This window comes from Pseudophryne corroboree, chromosome 12 (genome assembly GCF_028390025.1).
Source record: "Pseudophryne corroboree isolate aPseCor3 chromosome 12, aPseCor3.hap2, whole genome shotgun sequence".
Lineage (NCBI taxonomy): Eukaryota > Metazoa > Chordata > Amphibia > Anura > Myobatrachidae > Pseudophryne > Pseudophryne corroboree.
In genome coordinates, this window is record NC_086455.1 from 2471030 (window position 1) to 2498459 (window position 27430).

At 50.8% G+C, this 27430-nt stretch overlaps 1 protein-coding gene across 2 annotated transcripts in view; it reads right to left on the reverse strand.

Annotated features, from left to right (window-relative positions):
• The window catches only part of LOC134980040 (mothers against decapentaplegic homolog 6-like), a 64088-nt gene that overhangs the window by 21792 nt on the left and 14866 nt on the right, over positions 1–27430 (reverse strand). The window contains exons 1-3 of one of the 2 annotated variants that reach the window (XM_063946646.1): positions 16177–16262; positions 5996–6062; positions 5438–5916 (exon numbers count right to left, since the gene is read on the reverse strand). In XM_063946646.1, coding sequence (XP_063802716.1) covers positions 5438–5861 — 424 coding nt within the window. In that variant the 5' untranslated portion in view covers positions 5862–5916; positions 5996–6062; positions 16177–16262. Of the gene's footprint in view, positions 1–5437; positions 5917–5995; positions 6063–16176; positions 16263–27430 lie in introns of those variants that run through there. The other variant, XM_063946647.1, reaches the window with a different exon arrangement.

Consider the following 27430-nt stretch of genomic DNA (forward strand, 5'->3'; position numbering starts at 1 on the left):
TTACACCACTAGATTGTAAACTCCTCAGTACAGTGCCTGCCATTACACCACTAGAGTGTAAGCTCCTCAGTACAGTGCCTGCCATTACACCACTAGATTGTAAACTCCTCAGTACAGTGCCTGGCATTACACCACTAGATTGTAAGCTCCTCAGTACAGAGCCTGCCATTACACCACTAGATTGTAAGCTCCTCAGTACAGTGCCTGCCATTACACCACTAGACTGTAAGCTCCTCAGTACAGAGCCTGCCATTACACCACTAGAGTGTAAGCTCCTCAGTACAGTCTGCCATTACACCACTAGAGTGTAAGCTCCTCAGTACAGAGCCTGCCATTACACCACTAGAGTGTAAGCTCCTCAGTACAGAGCCTGCCATTACACCACCAGAGTGTAAGCTCCTCCGTACAGAGCCTGCCATTACACCACTAGATTGTAAACTCCTCAGTACAGTGCCTGCCATTACACCACTAGAGTGTAAGCTCCTCAGTACAGAGCCTGCCATTACACCACTAGAGTGTAAACTCCTCAGTACAGAGCCTGCCATTACACCACTAGAGTGTAAACTCCTCAGTACAGAGCCTGCCATTACACCACTAGAGTGTAAACTCCTCAGTACAGTGCCTGCCATTACACCACTAGAGTGTAAGCTCATCAGTACAGTGCCTGCCATTACACCACTAGATTGTAAGCTCCTCAGTACAGAGCCTGCCATTACACCACTAGATTGTAAACTCCTCAGTACAGTGCCTGCCATTACACCACTAGAGTGTAAGCACCTCAGTATAGTGCCTGCCATTACACCACTAGAGTGTAAGCTCCTCAGTACAGTCTGCCATTACACCACCAGAGTGTAAGCTCCTCAGTACAGTCTGCCATTACACCACTAGAGTGTAAGCTCCTCAGTACAGTGCCTGCCATTACACCACTAGAGTGTAAACTCCTCAGTACAGTGCCTGCCATTACACCACTAGAGTGTAAGCTCCTCAGTACAGTGCCTGCCATTACACCACTAGATTGTAAGCTCCTCAGTACAGTGCCTGCCATTACACCACTAGATTGTAAACTCCTCAGTACAGTGCCTGCCATTACACCACTAGAGTGTAAGCTCCTCAGTACAGTGCCTGCCATTACACCACTAGATTGTAAACTCCTCAGTACAGTGCCTGGCATTACACCACTAGATTGTAAGCTCCTCAGTACAGAGCCTGCCATTACACCACTAGATTGTAAGCTCCTCAGTACAGTGCCTGCCATTACACCACTAGACTGTAAGCTCCTCAGTACAGAGCCTGCCATTACACCACTAGATTGTAAGCTCCTCAGTACAGAGCCTGCCATTACACCACTAGATTGTAAGCTCCTCAGTACAGAGCCTGCCATTACACCACCAGAGTGTAAGCTCCTAAGTACAGAGCCTGCTATTACACCACTAGAGTGTAAGCTCCTCAGTACAGAGCCTGCCATTACACCACTAGATTGTAAGCTCCTCAGTACAGAGCCTGCCATTACACCACTAGAGTGTAAGCTCCTCAGTACAGAGCCTGCCATTACACCACCAGAGTGTAAACTCCTCAGTACAGAGCCTGCCATTACACCACTAGATTGTAAGCTCCTCAGTACAGTGCCTGCCATTACACCACTAGATTGTAAGCTCCTCAGTACAATCTGCCATTACACCACTAGAGTGTAAGCTCCTCAGTACAGAGCCTGCCATTACACCACCAGAGTGTAAGCTCCTCAGTACAGAGCCTGCCATTACACCACTAGATTGTAAGCTCCTCAGTACAGAGCCTGCCATTACACCACTAGAGTGTAAGCTCCTCAGTACAGAGCCTGCCATTACACCACTAGAGTGTAAGCTCCTCAGTACAGTGCCTGCCATTACACCACTAGATTGTAAGCTCCTCAGTACAGAGCCTGCCATTACACCACCAGAGTGTAAGCTCCCCAGTACAGAGCCTGCCATTACACCACTAGAGTGTAAGCTCCTCAGTACAGAGCCTGCCATTACACCACTAGATTGTAAGCTCCTCAGTACAGAGCCTGCCATTACACCACTAGATTGTAAGCTCATCAGTACAGTGCCTGCCATTACACCACTAGATTGTAAGCTCCTCAGTACAGAGCCTGCCATTACACCACTAGAGTGTAAGCTCCTCAGTACAGTGCCTGCCATTACACCACCAGAGTGTAAGCTCCTCAGTACAGTCTGCCATTACACCACTAGAGTGTAAGCTCCTCAGTACAGTCTGCCATTGCACCACTAGATTGTAAGCTCCTCAGTACAGAGCCTGCCATTACACCACTAGAGTGTAAGCTCCTCAGTACAGAGCCTGCCATTACACCACTAGAGTGTAAGCTCCTCAGTACAGAGCCTGCCATTACACCACTAGAGTGTAAGCTCCTCAGTACAGAGCCTGCCATTACACCACTAGACTGTAAGCTCCTCAGTACAGAGCCTGCCATTACACCACTAGAGTGTAAGCTCCTCAGTACAGAGCCTGCCATTACACCACTAGAGTGTAAACTCCTCAGTACAGAGCCTGCCATTACACCACTAGATTGTAAGCTCCTCAGTACAGAGCCTGCCATTACACCACTAGATTGTAAGCTCCTCAGTACAGAGCCTGCCATTACACCACCAGAGTGTAAGCTCCTCAGTACAGAGCCTGCCATTACACCACTAGATTGTAAGCTCCTCAGTACAGAGCCTGCCATTACACCACTAGAGTGTAAGCTCCTCAGTACAGAGCCTGCCATTACACCACTAGAGTGTAAACTCCTCAGTACAGAGCCTGCCATTACACCACTAGATTGTAAGCTCCTCAGTACAGTCTGCCATTACACCACTAGAGTGCAAGCTCCTCAGTACAGAGCCTGCCATTACACCACTAGACTGTAAGCTCCTCAGTACAGTCTGCCATTACACCACTAGAGTGTAAGCTCCTCAGTACAGAGCCTGCCATTACACCACTAGAGTGTAAACTCCTCAGTACAGTGCCTGCCATTACACCACTAGAGTGTAAGCTCCTCAGTACAGTGCCTGCCATTAAACCACTAGAGTGTAAGCTCATCAGTACAGAGCCTGCCATTACACCACTAGAGTGTAAACTCCTCAGTACAGTGCCTGCCATTACACCACTAGAGTGTAAGCTCCTCAGTACAGAGCCTGCCATTACACCACTAGAGTGTAAACTCCTCAGTACAGTGCCTGCCATTACACCACCAGAGTGTAAGCTCCTCAGTACAGAGTCTGCCATTACACCACTAGAGTGTAAGCTCCTCAGTACAGAGCCTGCCATTACACCACTAGATTGTAAACTCCTCAGTACAGTGCCTGCCATTACACCACTAGAGTGTAAGCTCCTCAGTACAGTGCCTGCCATTACACCACTAGAGTGTAAACTCCTCAGTACAGTCTGCCATTACACCACTAGAGTGTAAGCTCCTCAGTACAGTGCCTGCCATTACACCACTAGATTGTAAACTCCTCAGTACAGTGCCTGCCATTACACCACTAGAGTGTAAGCTCCTCAGTACAGTGCCTGCCATTACACCACTAGAGTGTAAACTCCTCAGTACAGTGCCTGCCATTACACCACTAGAGTGTAAGCTCCTCAGTACAGTGCCTGCCATTACACCACTAGATTGTAAGCTCCTCAGTACAGTGCCTGCCATTACACCACTAGATTGTAAACTCCTCAGTACAGTGCCTGCCATTACACCACTAGAGTGTAAGCTCCTCAGTACAGTGCCTGCCATTACACCACTAGATTGTAAGCTCCTCAGTACAGAGCCTGCCATTACACCACTAGAGTGTAAGCTCCTCAGTACAGAGCCTGCCATTACACCACTAGATTGTAAACTCCTCAGTACAGTGCCTGCCATTACACCACTAGAGTGTAAGCTCCTCAGTACAGTGCCTGCCATTACACCACTAGAGTGTAAACTCCTCAGTACAGTCTGCCATTACACCACTAGATTGTAAGCTCCTCAGTACAGTGCCTGCCATTACACCACTAGAGTGTAAGCTCCTCAGTACAGTGCCTGCCATTACACCACTAGAGTGTAAGCTCCTCAGTACAGTGCCTGCCATTACACCACTAGATTGTAAACTCCTCAGTACAGTGCCTGCCATTACACCACTAGAGTGTAAGCTCCTCAGTACAGTGCCTGCCATTACACCACTAGAGTGTAAGCTCCTCAGTACAGTGCCTGCCATTACACCACTAGAGTGTAAGCTCCTCAGTACAGTGCCTGCCATTACACCACTAGATTGTAAACTCCTCAGTACAGTGCCTGCCATTACACCACTAGAGTGTAAGCTCCTCAGTACAGTGCCTGCCATTACACCACTAGAGTGTAAGCTCCTCAGTACAGTGCCTGCCATTACACCACTAGAGTGTAAGCTCCTCAGTACAGTCTGCCATTACACCACCAGAGTGTAAGCTCCTCAGTACAGTCTGCCATTACACCACTAGAGTGTAAGCTCCTCAGTACAGTGCCTGCCATTACACCACTAGAGTGTAAACTCCTCAGTACAGTGCCTGCCATTACACCACTAGAGTGTAAGCTCCTCAGTACAGTGCCTGCCATTACACCACTAGATTGTAAGCTCCTCAGTACATTGCCTGCCATTACACCACTAGAGTGTAAGCTCCTCAGTACAGAGCCTGCCATTACACCACTAGATTGTAAGCTCCTCAGTACAGAGCCTGCCATTACACCACTAGATTGTAAACTCCTCAGTACAGTGCCTGCCATTACACCACTAGAGTGTAAGCTCCTCAGTACAGTGCCTGCCATTACACCACTAGAGTGTAAGCTCCTCAGTACAGTGCCTGCCATTACACCACTAGATTGTAAGCTCCTCAGTACATTGCCTGCCATTACACCACTAGAGTGTAAGCTCCTCAGTACAGAGCCTGCCATTACACCACTAGATTGTAAGCTCCTCAGTACAGAGCCTGCCATTACACCACTAGATTGTAAACTCCTCAGTACAGTGCCTGCCATTACACCACTAGAGTGTAAGCTCCTCAGTACAGAGCCTGCCATTACACCACTAGAGTGTAAGCTCCTCAGTACAGAGCCTGCCATTACACCACTAGATTGTAAACTCCTCAGTACAGTGCCTGCCATTACACCACTAGAGTGTAAGCTCCTCAGTACAGAGCCTGCCATTACACCACTAGAGTGTAAGCTCCTCAGTACAGAGCCTGCCATTACACCACTAGATTGTAAACTCCTCAGTACAGAGCCTGCCATTACACCACTAGACTGTAAGCTCCTCAGTACAGAGCCTGCCATTACACCGCTAGAGTGTAAGCTCCTTGGTAGTGGGGAAGCACACGTCTGAACGGGGCACAGGGACAGAGTTGGGATGGAGTGTCAGCTCATGGGGCAGGATATACGAGGCACGGGGGCGGGACTCACCTGGAGCCGCCAGGCGGCTGACGTGGTAGGGATTGCAGCAGAGTGCGGTGCTCTCGTCGCTCCGCCTGCAGTACTCCGCGCAGTGAAACAGCCTCTTCAGCTCTGCGGTGCTGCGCAGGTCCGGCCAGCGGTACAGCTTACACAGCAGCACCTGGGGGAGCAGGGCCGCCGTCTTCCCGGAACGGGCCTCCCACGGGATACATACACAGCCGCAGTCCCATCGTCCTTTGCTCTCCACCACCTCCGCCAGCCGCCACAGCTGCTCATCCTTCAGCTTCATGAAGAGCTGGTGTGCCGCGGGGCGGAGGCCATTAAGGAGGTCTTCGGGGCTGGGGGGCGCCCCCTCCCCCTGACCCCGGCTTGGCGTTGTGCAGCGCTGTCTCCAAAGCTTCCTTACGTAGAGAGAACGTTGGGTGCGGAACATAAGATGTAGGCGGTCACTCTGCGGGGCCCTAGATCCGAGCAGGGGCCACGGGAACCTGGAACGAGCAAGAGATCTGTTCAGTTGCTGGGAAATTGGTGAGCGACAGTCGCACACAAGCGACCAGGGGCACCTACCTGGCAAGTCAGGTATTCTGTAAGTGAGTCCCGAGAGCTGCCATGCTCACTGCCCGGTCTCCAAGGCCTGCGCACAGAATATACACAATCACATAACGTTACCGCACACTGGCGCTGCTCCACCAGGAATTACATGTGACAGCTCCCCTCAATCTCCGCACTACACCCAGCACCATCCACAGGAGATCCTGGCCTGCCCACACCACACACCACCATCCACAGGAGATCCTGGCCTGCCCACACCACCATCCACAGGAGATCCTGGCCTGCCCACACCACACACCACCATCCACAGAAGATCCTGGCCTGCCCACACCACCATCCACAGGAGATCCTGGCCTGCCCACACCATACACCACCATCCACAGGAGATCCTGGCCTTCCCACACAACACACATGTATCCACTACCCACAGGAAATCCTGGCCTGCCCACACCACACACCTGTACCCATCATCCACAGGAGATCCTGGCCTGCCCACACCACACACCTGTACCCATCATCTACAGGAGATCCTGGCCTGCCCACACCACACGTGTACCCATCATCCACAGGAGATCCTGGCCTGCCCACACCTCACACGTTTACCCATCATCCACAGGAGATCCTGGCCTGCCCACACGGCACACGTTTACCCATCATCCACAGGAGATCCTGGCCTGCCCACACGGCACACGTGTACCAAAGCCCTATTCCTACAGGATGATGGGGGTAGTTACCGCAGGAGGAGATAGAGGATGATGGGGTAGTTACAGCAGGAGGAGATAGAGGATGATGGGGGAAGATACAGCAGGAGGAGATAGAGGATGATGGGGGTAGTTACAGCAGGAGGAGATAGAGGATGATGGGGTAGTTACAATAGAGAAGATAGAGGATGATGGGGGTAGTTAAAGTAGATGAGATAGAGGATGATGGGGGTAGTTACCGCAGGTAGAGACAGAGGATGATGGGGGTAGTTACAGCAGAGTAGAGAGAGGATGATGGGGTAGTTACAGAAGAGGAGATAGAGGATGATGGGGGTAGTTACAATAGAGAAGATATAGGATGATGGGGTAGTTACAATAGAGAAGATATAGGATGATGGGGGTAGTTACAGTAGAGAAGAGAGAGGATGATGGGGGTAGTTACAGTAGAAGAGATAGAGGATGATGGGTGTAGTTACAGTAGAGAAGAGAGAGGATGATGGGGGTAGTTACAGTAGAAGAGATAGAGGATGATGGGGGTAGTTACAGTAGAGGATGATGGGGGTAGTTACAGTAGAGGATATAGAGGATGATGGGGTAGTTACAGAAGAGGATATAGAGGATGATGGGGGTAGTTACAGTAGAGGATATAGAGGATGATGGGGGTAGTTACAGTAGAGGATATAGAGGATGATGGGGGTAGTTACAGTAGAGGATATAGAGGATGATGGGGTAGTTACAGTAGAGAAGAGAGAGGATGATGGGGGTAGTTACAGTAGAAGAGATAGAGGATGATGGGGGTAGTTACAGTAGAGGATGATGGGGGTAGTTACAGTAGAGGATATAGAGGATGATGGGGGTAGTTACAGTAGAGGATATAGAGGATGATGGGGTAGTTACAGTAGAGGATATAGAGGATGGTGGGGGTAGTTACAGTAGAGGATATAGAGGATGATGGGGGTAGTTAGTTACAGTAGAGGATATAGAGGATGAGGGGGTAGTTACAGTAGAGAAGATAGAGGATGATGGGGGTAGTTATAGTAGAGGATATAGAGGATGATGGGGGTAGTTACAGTAGAGAAGAGAGAGGATGATGGGGGTAGTTACAGTAGAGGATATAGAGGATGATGGGGGTAGTTACAGTAGAGAAGGGAGAGGATGACGGGGTAGTTATAGTAGAGGAGATAGAGGATGATGGGGTAGTTCCAGTAGAGAAGAGGGAGGATGATGGGGGTAGTTACAGTAGAGAATATAGAGGATGATGGGGGTAGTTACAGTAGAGAAGAGAGAGGATGATGGGGGTAGTTACAGTAGAGGATATAGAGGATGATGGGGGTAGTTACAGTAGAGGAGATAGAGGATGATGGGGTAGTTACAGTAGAGGATATAGAGGATGATGGGGGTAGTTACAGTAGAGGATATAGAGGATGATGGGGGTAGTTACAGAAGAGGAGATAGAGGATGATGGGGGTAGTTACAATAGAGAAGATATAGGATGATGGGGTAGTTACAATAGAGAAGATATAGGATGATGGGGGTAGTTACAGTAGAGAAGAGAGAGGATGATGGGGGTAGTTACAGTAGAAGAGATAGAGGATGATGGGGGTAGTTACAGTAGAGAAGAGAGAGGATGATGGGGGTAGTTACAGTAGAAGAGATAGAGGATGATGGGGGTAGTTACAGTAGAGGATGATGGGGGTAGTTACAGTAGAGGATATAGAGGATGATGGGGGTAGTTACAGAAGAGGATATAGAGGATGATGGGGGTAGTTACAGTAGAGGATATAGAGGATGATGGGGGTAGTTACAGTAGAGGATATAGAGGATGATGGGGGTAGTTACAGTAGAGGATATAGAGGATGATGGGGTAGTTACAGTAGAGAAGAGAGAGGATGATGGGGGTAGTTACAGTAGAAGAGATAGAGGATGATGGGGGTAGTTACAGTAGAGGATGATGGGGGTAGTTACAGTAGAGGATATAGAGGATGATGGGGGTAGTTACAGTAGAGGATATAGAGGATGATGGGGTAGTTACAGTAGAGGATATAGAGGATGGTGGGGGTAGTTACAGTAGAGGATATAGAGGATGATGGGGGTAGTTAGTTACAGTAGAGGATATAGAGGATGAGGGGGTAGTTACAGTAGAGAAGATAGAGGATGATGGGGGTAGTTATAGTAGAGGATATAGAGGATGATGGGGGTAGTTACAGTAGAGAAGAGAGAGGATGATGGGGGTAGTTACAGTAGAGGATATAGAGGATGATGGGGGTAGTTACAGTAGAGAAGGGAGAGGATGACGGGGGTAGTTATAGTAGAGGAGATAGAGGATGATGGGGTAGTTACAGTAGAGAAGAGGGAGGATGATGGGGGTAGTTACAGTAGAGAATATAGAGGATGATGGGGGTAGTTACAGTAGAGAAGAGAGAGGATGATGGGGGTAGTTACAGTAGAGGATATAGAGGATGATGGGGGTAGTTACAGTAGAGGAGATAGAGGATGATGGGGGTAGTTACAGTAGAGGATATAGAGGATGATGGGGGTAGTTACAGAAGAGGATATAGAGGATGATGGGGGTAGTTACAGTAGAGGATATAGAGGATGATGGGGGTAGTTACAGTAGAGGATATAGAGGATGATGGGGGTAGTTACAGTAGAGGATGATGGGGGTAGTTACAGTAGAGGATATAGAGGATGATGGGGGTAGTTACAGAAGAGGATATAGAGGATGATGGGGGTAGTTACAGTAGAGGATATAGAGGATGATGGGGGTAGTTACAGTAGAGGATATAGAGGATGATGGGGGTAGTTACAGTAGAGGATATAGAGGATGATGGGGTAGTTACAGTAGAGAAGAGAGAGGATGATGGGGGTAGTTACAGTAGAAGAGATAGAGGATGATGGGGGTAGTTACAGTAGAGGATGATGGGGGTAGTTACAGTAGAGGATATAGAGGATGATGGGGGTAGTTACAGTAGAGGATATAGAGGATGATGGGGTAGTTACAGTAGAGGATATAGAGGATGGTGGGGGTAGTTACAGTAGAGGATATAGAGGATGATGGGGGTAGTTAGTTACAGTAGAGGATATAGAGGATGAGGGGGTAGTTACAGTAGAGAAGATAGAGGATGATGGGGGTAGTTATAGTAGAGGATATAGAGGATGATGGGGGTAGTTACAGTAGAGAAGAGAGAGGATGATGGGGGTAGTTACAGTAGAGGATATAGAGGATGATGGGGGTAGTTACAGTAGAGAAGGGAGAGGATGACGGGGGTAGTTATAGTAGAGGAGATAGAGGATGATGGGGTAGTTACAGTAGAGAAGAGGGAGGATGATGGGGGTAGTTACAGTAGAGAATATAGAGGATGATGGGGGTAGTTACAGTAGAGAAGAGAGAGGATGATGGGGGTAGTTACAGTAGAGGATATAGAGGATGATGGGGGTAGTTACAGTAGAGGAGATAGAGGATGATGGGGGTAGTTACAGTAGAGGATATAGAGGATGATGGGGGTAGTTACAGAAGAGGATATAGAGGATGATGGGGGTAGTTACAGTAGAGGATATAGAGGATGATGGGGGTAGTTACAGTAGAGGATATAGAGGATGATGGGGGTAGTTACAGTAGAGGATATAGAGGATGATGGGGTAGTTACAGTAGAGAAGAGAGAGGATGATGGGGGTAGTTACAGTAGAAGAGATAGAGGATGATGGGGGTAGTTACAGTAGAGGATGATGGGGGTAGTTACAGTAGAGGATATAGAGGATGATGGGGGTAGTTACAGTAGAGGATATAGAGGATGATGGGGTAGTTACAGTAGAGGATATAGAGGATGGTGGGGGTAGTTACAGTAGAGGATATAGAGGATGATGGGGGTAGTTAGTTACAGTAGAGGATATAGAGGATGAGGGGGTAGTTACAGTAGAGAAGATAGAGGATGATGGGGGTAGTTATAGTAGAGGATATAGAGGATGATGGGGGTAGTTACAGTAGAGAAGAGAGAGGATGATGGGGGTAGTTACAGTAGAGGATATAGAGGATGATGGGGGTAGTTACAGTAGAGAAGGGAGAGGATGACGGGGGTAGTTATAGTAGAGGAGATAGAGGATGATGGGGTAGTTACAGTACAGAAGATAGAGGATGATGGGGGTAGTTACAGTAGAGGAGATAGAGGATAATGGGGGTAGTTACAGTAGAGGAGATAGAGGATGATGGGGGTAGTTACAATAGAGAAGATATAGGATGATGGGGTAGTTATAATAGAGGAGATAGAGGATGATGGGGGTAGTTACAGTAGAGAATATAGAGGATGATGGGGGTAGTTACAGTAGAGAGAGGATGATGGGGGTAGTTACAGTAGAGAAGATAGAGGATTATGGGGGTAGTTATAGTAGAGGATATAGAGGATGATGGGGGTAGTTACAGTAGAGAAGAGAGAGGATGATGGGGGTAGTTACAGTAGAGGATATAGAGGATGATGGGGGTAGTTACAGTAGAGAAGAGAGAGGATGATGGGGGTAGTTATAGTAGAGGAGATAGAGGATGATGGGGTAGTTACAGTAGAGAAGAGAGAGGATGATGGGGGTAGTTACAGTAGAGAAGATAGAGGATGATGGGGGTAGTTACAGCAGGAGGAGATAGAGGATGATGGGGTAGTTACAGTAGAGAAGAGAGAGGATGATGGGGGTAGTTATAGTAGAGGAGATAGTGGATGATGGGGTAGTTACAGTAGAGAAGAGGGAGGATGATGGGGGTAGTTACAGTAGAGAAGAGAGAGGATGATGGGGGTAGTTACAGTAGAGAAGAGAGAGGATGATGGGGGTAGTTACAGTAGAGAAGAGAGAGGATGATGGGGGTAGTTACAGTAGAGAAGAGAGAGGATGATGGGGGTAGTTACAGTAGAGAAGAGAGAGGATGATGGGGGTAGTTATAGTAGAGGAGATAGAGGATGATGGGATAGTTACAGTAGAGGAGATAGAGGATGATGGGGGTAGTTACAATAGAGAAGATAGAGGATGATGGGGGTAGTTACAATAGAGAAGATATAGGATGATGGGGTAGTTATAGTAGAGGAGATAGAGGATGATGGGGGTAGTTACAGTAGAGGAGATAGAGGATGATGGGGGTAGTTACAGTAGAGGAGATAGAGGATGATGGGGTAGTTACAATAGAGAAGATAGAGGATGATGGTGGTAGTTACAATAGAGAAGATATAGGATGATGGGGTAGTTATAGTAGAGGAGATAGAGGATGATGGGGGTAGTTACAGTAGAGAATATAGAGGATGATGGGGGTAGTTACAGTAGAGAATATAGAGGATGATGGGGTAGTTACAGTAGAGAAGATAGAGGATGATGGGGGTAGTTACAGTAGAGAATATAGAGGATGATGGGGTAGTTACAGTAGAGAAGAGAGAGGATGATGGGGGTAGTTACAGTAGAGGATATAGAGGATGATGGGGGCAGTTACAGTAGTGGAGAGAGGATGATGGGGGTAGTTATAGTAGAGGAGATAGAGGATGATGGGGTAGTTACAGTAGAGAAGACAGAGGATGATGAGGGTAGTTACAGTAGAGAAGATAGAGGATGATGGGGGTAGTTACAGTAGAGAAGAGAGAGGATGATGGGGGTAGTTACAGTAGAGGAGATAGAGGATGATGGGGGTAGTTACAATAGAGAAGATAGAGGATGATGGGGGTAGTTACAATAGAGAAGATAGAGGATGATGGGGGTAGTTACAATAGAGAAGATATAGGATGATGGGGTAGTTTAAGTAGAGGAGATAGAGGATGATGGGGGTAGTTATAGTAGAGGAGATAGAGGATGATGGGGATAGTTACAGTAGAGGAGATAGAGGATGATGGGGTAGTTACAATAGAGAAGATAGAGGATGATGGGGTAGTTACAATACAGAAGATATAGGATGATGGGGTAGTTATAGTAGAGGAGATAGAGGATGATGGGGTAGTTACAGTAGAGAAGAGAGAGGATGATGGGGGTAGTTACAATAGAGAAGATAGAGGATGATGAGGGTAGTTACAGTAGAGGAGATAGAGGATGATGGGGGTAGTACTACCCCCACCTATACCGCCTGCATACATCATGTGCCCCCCTGTACCTGTACTACCCCACCTATACCTCCTGCATACATCATGTGCCCCCCCTGTACCTGTACTACCCCCACCTATACCTCCTGCATACATCATGTGCCCCCCTGTACCTGTACTACCCCCACCTATACCTCCTGCATACATCATGTACCCCCCTGTACCTGTACTACCCCACCTATACCTCCTGCATACATCATGTGCCCTCCTGTACCTGTACTACCCCACCTATACCTCCTGCATACATCATGTGCCCTCCTGTACCTGTACTACCCCACCTATACCTCCTGCATACATCATGTGCCCCCCCTGTACCTGTACTACCCCACCTATACCTCCTGCATACATCATGTACCCCCCTGTACCTGTACTACCCCCACCTATACCTCCTGCATACATCATGTACCCCCCCCTGTACTTGTACTACCCCCAACTATACCTCCTGCATACATCATGTGCCCCCTGTACCTGTACTACCCCACCTATACCTCCTGCATACATCATGTGCCCCCCTGTACCTGTACTACCCCCACCTATACCTCCTGCATACATCATGTGCCCCCCTGTACCTGTACTACCCCCATTATACCTCCTGCATACATCATGTGCCCCCCTGTACCTGTACTACCCCACCTATACCTCCTGCATACATCATGTGCCCCCTGTACCTGTACTACCCCCACCTATACCTCCTGCATACATCATGTGCCCCCCTGTACCTGTACTACCCCACCTATACCTCCTGCATACATCATGTACCCCCTGTACCTGTACTACCCCACCTATACCTCCTGCATACATCATGTGCCCCCCCCTGTACCTGTACTACCCCACCTATACCTCCTGCATACATCATGTGCCCCCCTGTACCTGTACTACCCCCACCTATACCTCCTGCATACATCATGTACCCCCCTGTACCTGTACTACCCCCACCTATACCTCCCGCATACATCATGTGCCCCCCTGTACCTGTACTACCCCACCTATACCTCCTGCATGCATCATGTGCCCCCCTGTACCTGTACTACCCCCACCTATACCTCCTGCATACATCATGTACCCCCCTGTACCTGTACTACCCCACCTATATTTCCTGCATACATGGGCATGATTTATAGGCAGGATGGAGGGGTAAGGTAATGAGGCATGGTGTTAGTGAGGTACCGGGCAGGATGGAGGGGTAAGGTAATGAGGCATGGTGTTAGTGGGGTACCGAGCAGGATGGAGGGGTAAGGTAGTGAGGCATGGTGTTAGTGGGTTACCGGGCAGGATGGAGGGGTAAGGTAATGAGGCATGGTGTTAGTGGGTTACCGGGCAGGATGGAGGGGTAAGGTAATGAGGCATGGTGTTAGTGGGGTACCGGGCAGGATGGAGGGTAAGGTAATGAGGCATGGTGTTAGTGGGGTACAGGGGAAGGATGGAGGGGTAAGGTAATGAGGCATGGTGTTAGTGGGGTACGGGCAGGATGGAGGGGTAAGGTAATGAGGCATGGTGTTAGTGAGGTACAGGGGCAGGATGGAGGGGGTAAGGTAATGAGGCATGGTGTTAGTGGGGTACCGGGCAGAATGGAGGGGTAAGGTAATGAGGCATGGTGTTAGTGGGATACCGGGCAGGATGGAGGGGTAAGGTAATGAGGTATGGTGTTAGTGGGGCACCGGACAGGATGGAGGAGTAAGGTAATGAGGCATGGTGTTAGTGGGGTACCGGGCAGGATGGAGGTGTAAGGTAATGAGGCATGGTGTTAGTGGGATACCGGGCAGGATGGAGGGGTAAGGTAATGAGGCATGGTGTTAGTGGGGTACCGGGCAGGATGGAGGTGTAAGGTAATGAGGCACGGTGTTAGTGGGGTACCGGGCAGGATGGAGGTGTAAGGTAATGAGGCATGGTGTTAGTGGGATACCGGGCAGGATGGAGGGGTAATGTAATGAGGCATGGTGTTAGTGGGGCACCGGGCAGAATGGATGGGTAAGGTAATGAGGCATGGTGTTAGTGGGATACCGGGCAGGATGGAGGGGTAAGGTAATGAGGCATGGTGTTAGTGGGGTACCGGGCAGGATGGAGGGGTAAGGTAATGAGGCATGGTGTTAGTGGGATACCGGGCAGGATGGAGGGGTAAGGTAATGAGGCATGGTGTTAGTGGGGTACCGGGCAGATGGAGGGGTCAGGTAATGAGGCATGATGTTAGTGGGGTACCGGGCAGGATGGAGGGGTAAGGTAATGAGGCATGGTGTTAGTAGGGTACCGGGCAGGATGGAGGGGTAAGGTAATGAGGCATGGTGTTAGTGGGGTACCGGGCAGGATGGAGGGGTAAGGTAATGAGGCATGGTGTTAGTGGGATACCGGGCAGGATGGAGGGGTAAGGTAATGAGGCATGGTGTTAGTGGGATACCGGGCAGGATGGAGGGGTAAGGTAATGAGGCATGGTGTTAGTGGGATACCGGGCAGGATGGAGGGGTAAGGTAATGAGGCATGGTGTTAGTGGGGTACCGGGCAGGATGGAGGGGTAAGGTAATGAGGCATGTTGTTAGTGGGGTACCGGGCAAGATGGAGGGGTAAGGTAATGAGGCATGGTGTTAGTGGGGTACCGGGCAGGATGGAGGGGTAAGGTAATGAGGCATGGTGTTAGTGGGATACCGGGCAGGATGGAGGGGTAAGGTAATGAGGCATGGTGTTAGTGGGATACCGGGCAGGATGGAGGGGTAAGGTAATGAGGCATGGTGTTAGTGGGATACCGGGCAGGATGGAGGGGTAAGGTAATGAGGCATGGTGTTAGTGGGGTACCGGGCAGGATGGAGGGGTAAGGTAATGAGGCATGTTGTTAGTGGGGTACCGGGCAAGATGGAGGGGTAAGGTAATGAGGCATGGTGTTAGTGGGGTACCGGGCAGGATGGAGGGGTAAGGTAATGAGGCATGGTGTTAGTGGGATACCGGGCAGAATGGAGGGGTAAGGTAATGAGGCATGGTGTTAGTGGGATACCGGGCAGGATGGAGGTGTAAGGTAATGAGGCATGGTGTTAGTGGGGTACCGGGCAGGATGGAGGGGTAAGGTAATGAAGCATGGTGTTAGTGGGGTACCGGGCAGGATGGAGGGTAAGGTAATGAGGCATGGTGTTAGTGGGGTACCGGGCAGGATGGAGGGGTAAGGTAATGAGGCATGGTGTTAGTGGGATACCGGGCAGAATGGAGGGGTAAGGTAATGAGGCATGGTGTTAGTGGGGTACCGGGGAGACTCAGTGACAATAAGGGGGGGCTACAGGCAGTAAAGCGTTACTGAGTATACAGTGAAACAACCAGCAGCACACGGATACACATAACATACATGTACCCACCCCCTCCCCAGACCTGTCACCCCAACCACCCCCCAGGCAGAGACCCCTAAGCAGTATGAGGTTACCAGGCACTGCCAGCGTCCTGCGTCCGTCTGTGAGCGGCTGGGTCCTCTGTGTGCTGTACTCACACACACACAGATAGTCTCCTTCCTGTCCTGCCCCCTCCCCACCGCCCACAGGCAGCCCACCCCGAGCTCTGATCCTGCCGGAGCCCAGTGATGTACAGTATCCCCCGCTGTCCATACAGTCTGCAGTCAGTGTACTCCGCTACAGTCAGGGGGGCGCTACGTTGTCATCTGTCGCCTGTTACAGGGGACCTCACTATGTCCTGCCCCGCCTACCCCAAGAGGTGCAGTTATCTACCCCCGACAGGTGCATAGTGACATATACTGCAGATTATTACATTACTGACCTCTCTAGAGATCTGCAGAACATTGCTCTGTCCCATCTACCCCCTGACAGGTACATAGTGATATATCCTGCAAATTATTACATTACTGACCTCTCTAGTGATCTGCAGAACATTGCTCTGTCCCATCTACCCCCCGACAGGTACATAGTGACATATCCTGCAGATTATTACATTACTGACCTCTCTAGTGATCTGCAGAGCATTGCTCTGTCCCATCTACTCCCTGACAGGTACATAGCGATATATCCTGCAGATTATTACATTACTGACCTCTCTAGTGATCTGCAGAACATTGCTCTGTCCCCTCTACCCCAACAGGTACACAGTGATATATCCTGCAGAGTATTACATTACTGATCTCTCTAGTGATCTGCAGAACATTGCTCTGTCCCATCTACCCCCTGACAGGTACATAGCGATATATCCTGCAGATTATTACATTACTGACCCCTCTAGTGATCTGCAGAACATTGCTCTGTCCCATCTACCCCCTGACAGGTACATAGTGATATATCCTGCAGATTATTACATTACTGACCTCTCTAGTGATCTGCAGAACATTGCTCTGTCCCATCTACCCCCTGACAGGTACATAGTGATATATCCTGCAAATGATTACATTACTGACCTCTCTAGTGATCTGCAGAACATTGCTCTGTCCCATCTACCCCCTGACAGGTACATAGCGATATATCCTGCAGATTATTACATTACTGACCCCTCTAGTGATCTGCAGAACATTGCTCTGTCCCATCTACCCCCTGACAGGTACATAGTGATATATCCTGCAGATTATTACATTACTGACCTCTCTAGTGATCTGCAGAACATTGCTCTGTCCCATCTACCCCCTGACAGGTACATAGTGACATATCCTGTGGATTATTACATTACTGACCTCTCTAGTGACCTGCAGAGCATTGCTCTGTCCCCTCTACCACGACAGGTACATAGTGATATATCCTGCAGATTATTACATTACTGACCCCTCTAGTGATCTGCAGAGCATTGCTCTGTCCCATCTACCCCCTGACAGGCACATAGTGATATATCCTGTAGATTATTACATTACTGACCTCTCTAGTGACCTGCAGAGCATTGCTCTGTCCCCTCTACCACGACAGGTACATAGTGATATATCCTGCAGAGTATTACATTACTGACCTCTCTAGTGATCTGCAGAACATTGCTCTGTCCCCTCTACCCTGACAGGTACATAGTGATATATTCTGCAGATTATTACATTACTGACCTCTCTAGTGATCTGCAGAACATTGCTCTGTCCCCTCTACCCCCCGACAGGTAAGTACTACATAGTGATATATCCTGCAGATTATTACATTACTGACCTCTCTAGTGATCTGCAGAACATTGCTCTGTCCCAACTACCCCCCGACAGGTACATATTTATATATCCTGCAGATTATTAAATTACTGACCTCTATAGTGATCTGCAGAACATTGCTCTGTCCCATCTACCCCCCGACAGGTACATAGTGATATATCCTGCAGATTATTACATTACTGACCTCTCTAGTGATCTGCAGAACATTGCTCTGTCCCATCTACCCCCTGAGAGGTGCATAGTGATATATTCTGCAGATTATTACATTACTGACCTCTCTAGTGATCTGCAGAACATTGCTCTGTCCCATCTACCCCGCGACAGGTACATAGTGATATATCCTGCAGATTATTACATTACTGACCTCTCTAGTGACCTGCAGAGCATTGCTCTGTCCCATCTACTCCCTGACAGATACATAGTGATATATCCTGCAGATTATTACATTACTGACCTCTCTAGTGACCTGCAGAGCATTGCTCTGTCCCATCTACTCCCTGACAGGTACATAGTGATATATCCAGCAGATTATTACATTACTGACCTCTCTAGTGATCTGCAGAACATTGCTCTGTCCCATCTATCTTCTGACAGATACATAGTGATATATCCTGCAGATTATTACATTACTGACCTCTCTAGTGATTGCAGAGCATTGCTCTGTCCCATCTACCCCCTGACAGGTACATAGTGATATATCCTGCAGATTATTACATCACTGACCTCTCTAGTCATCTGCAGAACATTGCTCTGTCCCCTCTACCCTGACAGGTACATAGTGATATATTCTGCAGATTATTACATTACTGACCTCTCTAGTGATCTGCAGAACATTGCTCTGTCCCATCTACCCCCGACAGGTACATAGTGATATATCCTGCAGAGTATTACATTACTGACCTCTCTAGTGATCTGCAGAACATTGCTCTGTCCCCTCTACCCCGACAGGTACACAGTGATATATCCTGCAGATTATTACATTACTGACCTCTCTAGTGATCTGCAGAGCATTGCTCTGTCCTATCTACCCCCGACAGGTACACAGTGATATATCCTGCAGATTATTACATTACTGACCTCTCTAGTGGCCTGCAGAACATTGCTCTGTCCCATCTACCCAACTGACAGGCACATAGTGATATATCCTGCAGATTATTACATTACTGACCTCTCTAGTGACCTGCAGAGCATTGCTCTGTACCATCTACCCCCTGACAGGTATATAGTGATTTATCCTGCAGATTATTACATTACTGACCTCTCTAGTGATCTGCAGAACATTGCTCTGTCCCATCTCCCCCCTGACAGGCACATAGTGATATATCCTGCAGATTATTACATTACTGACCTCTCTAGTGACCTGTAGAGCATTGCTCTGTCCCATCTACCCTCCTGACAGGTACATAGTGGTATATCCTGCAGATTATTACATTACTGACGTCTTTAGTGACCTGCAGAACATTGCTCTGTCCCATCTACTCCCTGACAGGTACATAGTGATATATCCTGCAGATTATTACATTACTGACCTCTCTAGTGATCTGCAGAACATTGCTCTGTCCCATCTCCCCCCTGACAGGCACATAGTGATATATCCTGCAGATTATTACATTACTGACCTCTCTAGAGATCTGCAGAATATTGCTCTGTCCCATCTACCCCCTGACAGGTATATAGTGATATATCCTGCAGATTATTACATTACTGACCTCTCTAGTGACCTGCAGAACATTGCTCTGTCCCCTCTACCCCAACAGGAACATAGTGATATAGACTGCAGATTATTACATTACTGACCTCTCTAGTGACCTGCAGAGCATTGCTCTGTCCCATCTACTCCGTGACAGGTACATAGTGATATATCCTGCAGATTATTACATTACTGACCTCTCTAGTGACCTGCAGAGCATTGCTCTGTCCCCTCTACCACGACAGGTACACAGTGATATATCCTGCAGATTATTACATTACTGTCCTCTCTAGTGATCTGCAGAACATTGCTCTGTCCCCTCTACCCCGACAGGTACACAGTGGTATATCCTGCAGATTATTAAATTACTGACCTCTCTAGTGATCTGCAGAACATTGCTCTGTCCTATCTACCCCCGACAGGTACACAGTGATATATCCTGCAGATTATTACATTACTGACCTCTCTAGTGGCCTGCAGAACATTGCTCTGTCCCATCTACCCAACTGACAGGTACATAGTGATATATCCCGCAGATTATTACATTACTGACCTCTCTAGTGACCTGCAGAGCATTGCTCTGTCCCATTTACCACCCGACAGGTACATAGTGATATATTCTGCAGATTATTACATTACTGACCTCTAGTGATCTGCAGAACATTGCTCTGTCCCATCTACCCCCTGACAGGCACATAGTGATATATCCTGCAGATTATTACATTACTGACCTCTCTAGTGATCTGCAGAACATTGCTCTGTCCCATCTACCCCCTGACAGGTACATAGTGACACATCCTGTGGATTATTACATTACTGACCTCTCTAGTGACCTGCAGAGCATTGCTTTGTCCCATCTACCCCCTGACAGCTACATAGTGATATATCCTGCAGATTATTACATTACTGACCTCACTAGTGATCTGCAGAACATTGCTCTGTCCCATCTACCCCCTGACAGGTACATAGTGATATATCCTGCAGATTATTACATTACTGACCTCTCTAGTGATCTGCAGAGCATTGCTCTGTCCCATCTAACCCCTGACAGATACATAGTGATATATCCTGCAGATTATTACATTACTGACCTCTCTAGTGACCTGCAGAGCATTGCTCTGTCCCATCTACCCCCTGACAGCTACATAGTGATATATCCTGCAGATTATTACATTACTGACCTCACTAGTGATCTGCAGAACATTGCTCTGTCCCATCTACCCCCTGACAGGTACATAGTAATATATCCTGCAGATTATTACATTACTGACCCCTCTAGTGGTCTGCAGAACATTGCTCTGTCCCATCTACCCCCTGACAGGTACATAGTGATATATTCTGCAGATTATTACATTACTGACCTCTCTAGTGATCTGCAGAACATTGCTCTGTCCCATCTACCCCCTGACAGATACATAGTGATATATTCTGCAGATTATTACATGACTGACCTCTCTAGTGACTGCAGAACATTGCTCTGTCCCATCTAACCCCTGACAGATACATAGTGATATATCCTGCAGATTATTACATTACTGACCTCTCTAGTGACCTGCAGAGCATTGCTCTGTCCCATCTACCCCCTGACAGCTACATAGTGATATATCCTGCAGATTATTACATTACTGACCTCACTTGTGATCTGCAGAACATTGCTCTGTCCCATCTACCCCCTGACAGGTACATAGTAATATATCCTGCAGATTATTACATTACTGACCCCTCTAGTGGTCTGCAGAACATTGCTCTGTCCCATCTACCCCCTGACAGGTACATAGTGATATATTCTGCAGATTATTACATTACTGACCTCTTTAGTTATCTGCAGAACATTGCTCTGTCCCATCTACCCCCTGACAGGTACATAGTGATATATCCTGCAGATTATGACATTACTGACCTCTCTAGTGACCTGCAGAACATTGCTCTGTCCCATCTACCCCCTGACAGGCACATAGTGATATATTCTGCAGATTATTACATTACTGACCTCTCTAGTGATCTGCAGAGCATTGCTCTGTCCCATCTACCCCCTGACAGGTACATAGTGATATATCCTGCAGATTATTACATTACTGACCTCTCTAGTGATATGCAGAACATTGCTCTGTCCCATCTACCCGCTGACAGGTACATAGTGATATATTCTGCAGATTATTACATTACTGACCTCTCTAGTGATCTGCAGAGCATTGCTCTGTCCCATCTACCCCCTGACAGGTACATAGTGATATATTCTGCAGATTATTACACTACTGACCTCTCTAGTGACCTGCAGAACATTGCTCTGTCCCATCTACCCCCTGACACGTACATAGTGATATATCCTGCAGATTATTACATTACTGACCTCTCTAGTGACCTGCAGAACATTGCTCTGTCCCATCTACCCCCTGACACGTACATAGTGATATATCCTGCAGATTATTACATTACTGACCTCTCTAGTGACTGCAGAACATTGCTCTGTCCCATCTACCCCCTGACACGTACATAGTGATATATCCTGCAGATTATTACATTACTGACCTCTCTAGTGACCTGCACAACATTGCTCTGTCCCATCCTACCCCTAACCCCTTCACCCCCGGGACGTTGGCAGCCCTTTAGACTGTGTGGGGTCTGTGTGACCGTGGGGTATAGCAGTAATCTGTCTGTGCCCGCTGCGGTCCCTGCCACCCTCTGCCAGTCTGGCTGCAGATAAGATCCTGTTCTCTCAGGGCCGGAGGAAGCTGCAGTCAGTGCAGGGCCCAGACAGGCTGGAGCTTAGGAAGGGGAAACGCTGTATCAGGCCATTATCTAATATCTGAGACTCTGCGGCCGCTGACACAAATATCTGCAAACAGAAGAACTGAGTCTCCCCCCCCATGTTCTGTCCCCGGAACACAGATGACACCTCTGGGGGGAGCGTGCAGGACACATCCGATATTGTCACCACTCCCGGACTCTAGAACATAATACCTCAGTCCCGGAGTCTGTGCCCTGTACGATGGCCTCATTCAGATCTGGTCGCTGCTCTGCGTTTCCGCACAGCGGGTGAGCAGATCTGAGCTGTGCATGCGTATGCACCGCGTCGGCGCGTCGGACGTGTACAACGGTCATCAGCAGTTTGCGACGGGCTGTGTGAAGAATCCAGTTGTACGGGCGTACGCAAGGGGATTGACAGGAAGAGGGCGTTCGTGGGTGGCAAGTGACCGTTTTCTGGGAGTGTCCGAAAAAACGAAGGCGGGCTCAAGTGTTTGTAGGGTGTGTGTCTGACGTCAGCTCCAGCCCCGATCAGCCTGATGTGATCGCAGCGGCTCAGTAAGTCCCGGGCTGCGCGGAGCTCTGCTACACATGGGATCGCACACTAACACAGCGAATTCACCCTCCCCCCGTAGGCGGCGACTATCTGATCGCAGGACTGCAAAATACGCAGCCCAGCGATCAGATCTGAATAAGGCCCTATGTCCCTGACTGTGTGTTGTGTGCCATATCCCGGACTGTGTGTGCCGTGTCCCGGACTGTGTGTGCCGTGTCCCTGACTGTGTGTGCCGTGTCCCGGACTGTGTGTGCCGTGTCCCGGACTGTGTGTGCCGTGTCCCGGACTGTGTGTGCCGTGTCCCTGACTGTGTGTGCCGTGTCCCGGACTGTGTGTGCCGTGTCCCGGACTGTGTGTGCCGTGTCCCTGACTGTGTGTGCCGTGTCCCTGACTGTGTGTGCCGTGTCCCTGACTGTGTGTGCCGTGTCCCTGACTGTGTGTGCCGTGTCCCTGACTGTGTGTGCCGTGTCCCTGACTGTGTGTGCCGTGTCCCGGACTGTGTGTGCCGTGTCCCGGACTGTGTGTGCCGTGTCCCTGACTGTGTGTGCCGTGTCCCGGACTGTGTGTGCCGTGTCCCGGACTGTGTGTGCCGTGTCCCGGACTGTGTGTGCCGTGTCCCGGACTGTGTGTGCCGTGTCCCGGACTGTGTGTGCCGTGTCCCGGACTGTGTGTGCCGTGTCCCTGACTGTGTGTGCCGTGTCCCTGACTGTGTGTGCCGTGTCCCGGACTGTGTGTGCCGTGTCCCTGACTGTGTGTGCCGTGTCCCTGACTGTGTGTGCCGTGTCCCTGACTGTGTGTGCCGTGTCCCGGACTGTGTGTGCCGTGTCCCGGACTGTGTGTGCCGTGTCCCGGACTGTGTGTGCCGTGTCCCGGACTGTGTGTGCCGTATCCCGGACTGTGTGTGCCGTGTCCCGGACTGTGTGTGCCATATCCCGGACTGTGTGTGCCGTGTCCCGGACTGTGTGTGCCATATCCCGGACTGTGTGTGCCGTGTCCCGGACTGTGTGTGCCATATCCCGGACTGTGTGTGCCGTGTCCCGGACTGTGTGTGCCGTGTCCCGGACTGTGTGTGCCGTGTGCCATATCCCTGACTGTGTGTGCGGTGTGCCATATCCCTGACTGTGTGCGCCGCGTGCCATGTCCCGGACTGTGTGTGCCGTATCCCGGACTGTGTGTGCCGTGTACCGGACTGTGTGTGCCGTGTCCCGGACTGTGTGTGCCGTGTCCCTGACTGTGTGTGCCGTGTCCCTGACTGTGTGTGCCGTGTCCCTGACTGTGTGTGCCGTGTCCCTGACTGTGTGTGCCATGTCCCGGACTGTGTGTGCCGTGTCCCGGACTGTGTGTGCCGTGTCCCGGACTGTGTGTGCCGTGTCCCGGACTGTGTGTGCCGTGTCCCGGACTGTGTGTGCCGTGTCCCGGACTGTGTGTGCCATATCCCGGACTGTGTGTGCCGTGTCCCGGACTGTGTGTGCCATATCCCGGACTGTGTGTGCTATATCCCGGACTGTGTGTGCCATATCCCGGACTGTGTGTGCCGTGTCCCGGACTGTGTGTGCCGTGTCCCGGACTGTGTGTGCCTTGTGCCATATCCCTGACTGTGTGTGCGGTGTGCCATATCCCTGACTGTGTGCGCCGCGTGCCATGTCCCGGACTGTGTGTGCCGTGTCCCGGACTGTGTGTGCCGTGTACCGGACTGTGTGTGCCATATCCCGGACTGTGTGTGCCGTGTCCCGGACTGTGTGTGCCGTGTCCCGGACTGTGTGTGCCGTGTCCCGGACTGTGTGCGCGGTGTGCCATATCCCGGACTGTGTGTGCCATATCCCTGACTGTGTGTGCCGTGTCCCGGACTGTGTGTGCGGTGTGCCATATCCCGGACTGTGTGTGCCGTGTCCCGGACTGTGTGTGCCGTGTGCCATATCCCTGTGTGTGCGGTGTGCCATATCCCTGACTGTGTGTGCCGTGTCCCGGACTGTGTGCGCCGTGTGCCATAATCCTGACTGTGTGTGCCATGTCCCCGGACTGTGTGTGCCGTGTCCCGGACTGTGTGTGCCGTGTCCCGGACTGTGTGTGCCGTGTCCCGGACTGTGTGTGCCATATCCCTGACTGTGTGTGCCGTGTCCCGGACTGTGTGTGCGGTGTGCCATATCCCTGACTGTGTGTGCCGTGTCCCGGACTGTGTGTGCCATATCCCTGACTGTGTGTGCCGTGTCCCGGACTGTGTGCGCCGTGTGCCATAATCCTGACTGTGTGTGCCGTGTCCCGGACTGTGTGTGCCATATCCCTGACTGTTTGTGCCGTGTCCCGGACTGTGTGTGCCATATCCCTGACTGTGTGTGCCGTGTCCCGGACTGTGTGCGGTGTGCCATATCCCTGACTGTGTGTGCCGTGTCCCGGACTGTGTGTGCCATATCCCTGACTGTGTGTGCCGTGTCCCGGACTGTGTGTGCCGTGTACCATGTCCCGGACTGTGTGTGCCGTGTCCCGGACTATGTGTGCCGTATTCCGGACTGTGTGTGCCATATCCCTGACTGTGTGTGCCGTGTCCCGGACTGTGTGTGCCGTGTCCCGGACTGTGTGTGCCGTGTCCCGGACTGTGTGTGCCGTGTCCCGGACTGTGTGTGCCGTGTCCCGGACTGTGTGTGCCGTGTCCCGGACTGTGTGTGCCATATCCCTGACTGTGTGTGCCATATCCCTGACTGTGTGTGCCGTGTGCCATATCCCTGACTGTGTGTGCGGTGTGCCGTGTCCCTGACTGTGTGTGCCGTGTCCCGGACTGTGTGTGCCGTGTGCCATATCCCTGACTGTGTGTGCGGTGTGCCATATCCCTGACTGTGTGTGCCGTTTTCCGGACTGTGTGTGCCGTGTTCCGGACTGTGTGTGCCATGTCCCTGACTGTGTGTGCCGTGTCCCGGACTGTGTGTGCCGTGTCCCGGACTGTGTGTGCCGTGTCCCGGACTGTGTGTGCCGTGTCCCTGACTGTGTGTGCCGTGTCCCGGACTGCGTGTGCCGTGTCCCTGACTGCGTGTGCCGTGTCCCGGACTGCGTGTGCCGTGTCCCGGACTGCGTGTGCCGTGTCCCGGACTGCGTGTGCCGTGTCCCGGACTGCGTGTGCCGTGTCCCGGACTGCGTGTGCCGTGTCCCGGACTGCGTGTGCCGTGTCCCGGACTGCGTGTGCCGTGTCCCGGACTGTGTGTGCCGTGTCCCGGACTGTGTGTGCCGTGTCCCGGACTGTGTGTGCCATATCCCGGACTGTGTGTGCCGTGTCCCGGACTGTGTGTGCCGTATCCCGGACTGTGTGTGCCGTGTCCCGGACTGTGTGTGCCATATCCCGGACTGTGTGTGCCGTGTCCCTGACTGTGTGTGCCGTGTCCCGGACTGTGTGTGCCGTGTCCCGGACTGTGTGTGCCGTGTCCCGGACTGTGTGTACCATGTCCCGGACTGTGTGTGCCATATCCCGGACTGTGTGTGCCATATCCCGGACTGTGTGTGCCGTGTCCCGGACTGTGTGTGCCGTGTCCCGGACTGTGTGTGCCGTGTGCCATATCCCTGACTGTGTGTGCGGTGTGCCATATCCCTGACTGTGTGCGCCGCGTGCCATGTCCCGGACTGTGTGTGCCGTGTCCCGGACTGTGTGTGCCGTGTCCCGGACTGTGTGTGCCATATCCCGGACTGTGTGTGCCGTGTCCCGGACTGTGTGTGCCGTGTCCCGGACTGTGTGTGCCGTGTCCCGGACTGTGTGTGCCGTGTCCCAGACTGTGTGTGCGGTGTGCCATATCCCGGACTGTGTGTGCCATATCCCTGACTGTGTGTGCCGTGTCCCGGACTGTGTGTGCGGTGTGCCATATCCCGGACTGTGTGTGCCGTGTCCCGGACTGTGTGTGCCGTGTGCCATATCCCTGACTGTGTGTGCGGTGTGCCATATCCCTGACTGTGTGTGCCGTGTCCCGGACTGTGTGCGCCGTGTGCCATAATCCTGACTGTGTGTGCCGTGTCCCGGACTGTGTGTGCCGTGTCCCGGACTGTGTGTGCCGTGTCCCGGACTGTGTGTGCAGTGTCCCGGACTGTGTGTGCCGTGTCCCGGACTGTGTGTGCCATATCCCTGACTGTGTGTGCCGTGTCCCGGACTGTGTGTGCGGTGTGCCATATCCCTGACTGTGTGTGCCGTGTCCCGGACTGTGTGTGCCATATCCCTGACTGTGTGTGCCGTGTCCCGGACTGTGTGCGCCGTGTGCCATAATCCTGACTGTGTGTGCCGTGTCCCGGACTGTGTGTGCCATATCCCTGACTGTGTGTGCCGTGTCCCGGACTGTGTGTGCCATATCCCTGACTGTGTGTGCCGTGTCCCGGACTGTGTGTGCGGTGTGCCATATCCCTGACTGTGTGTGCCGTGTCCCGGACTGTGTGTGCCATATCCCTGACTGTGTGTGCCGTGTCCCGGACTGTGTGTGCCGTGTACCATGTCCCGGACTGTGTGTGCCGTGTCCCGGACTATGTGTGCCGTATTCCGGACTGTGTGTGCCATATCCCTGACTGTGTGTGCCGTGTCCCGGACTGTGTGTGCCGTGTCCCGG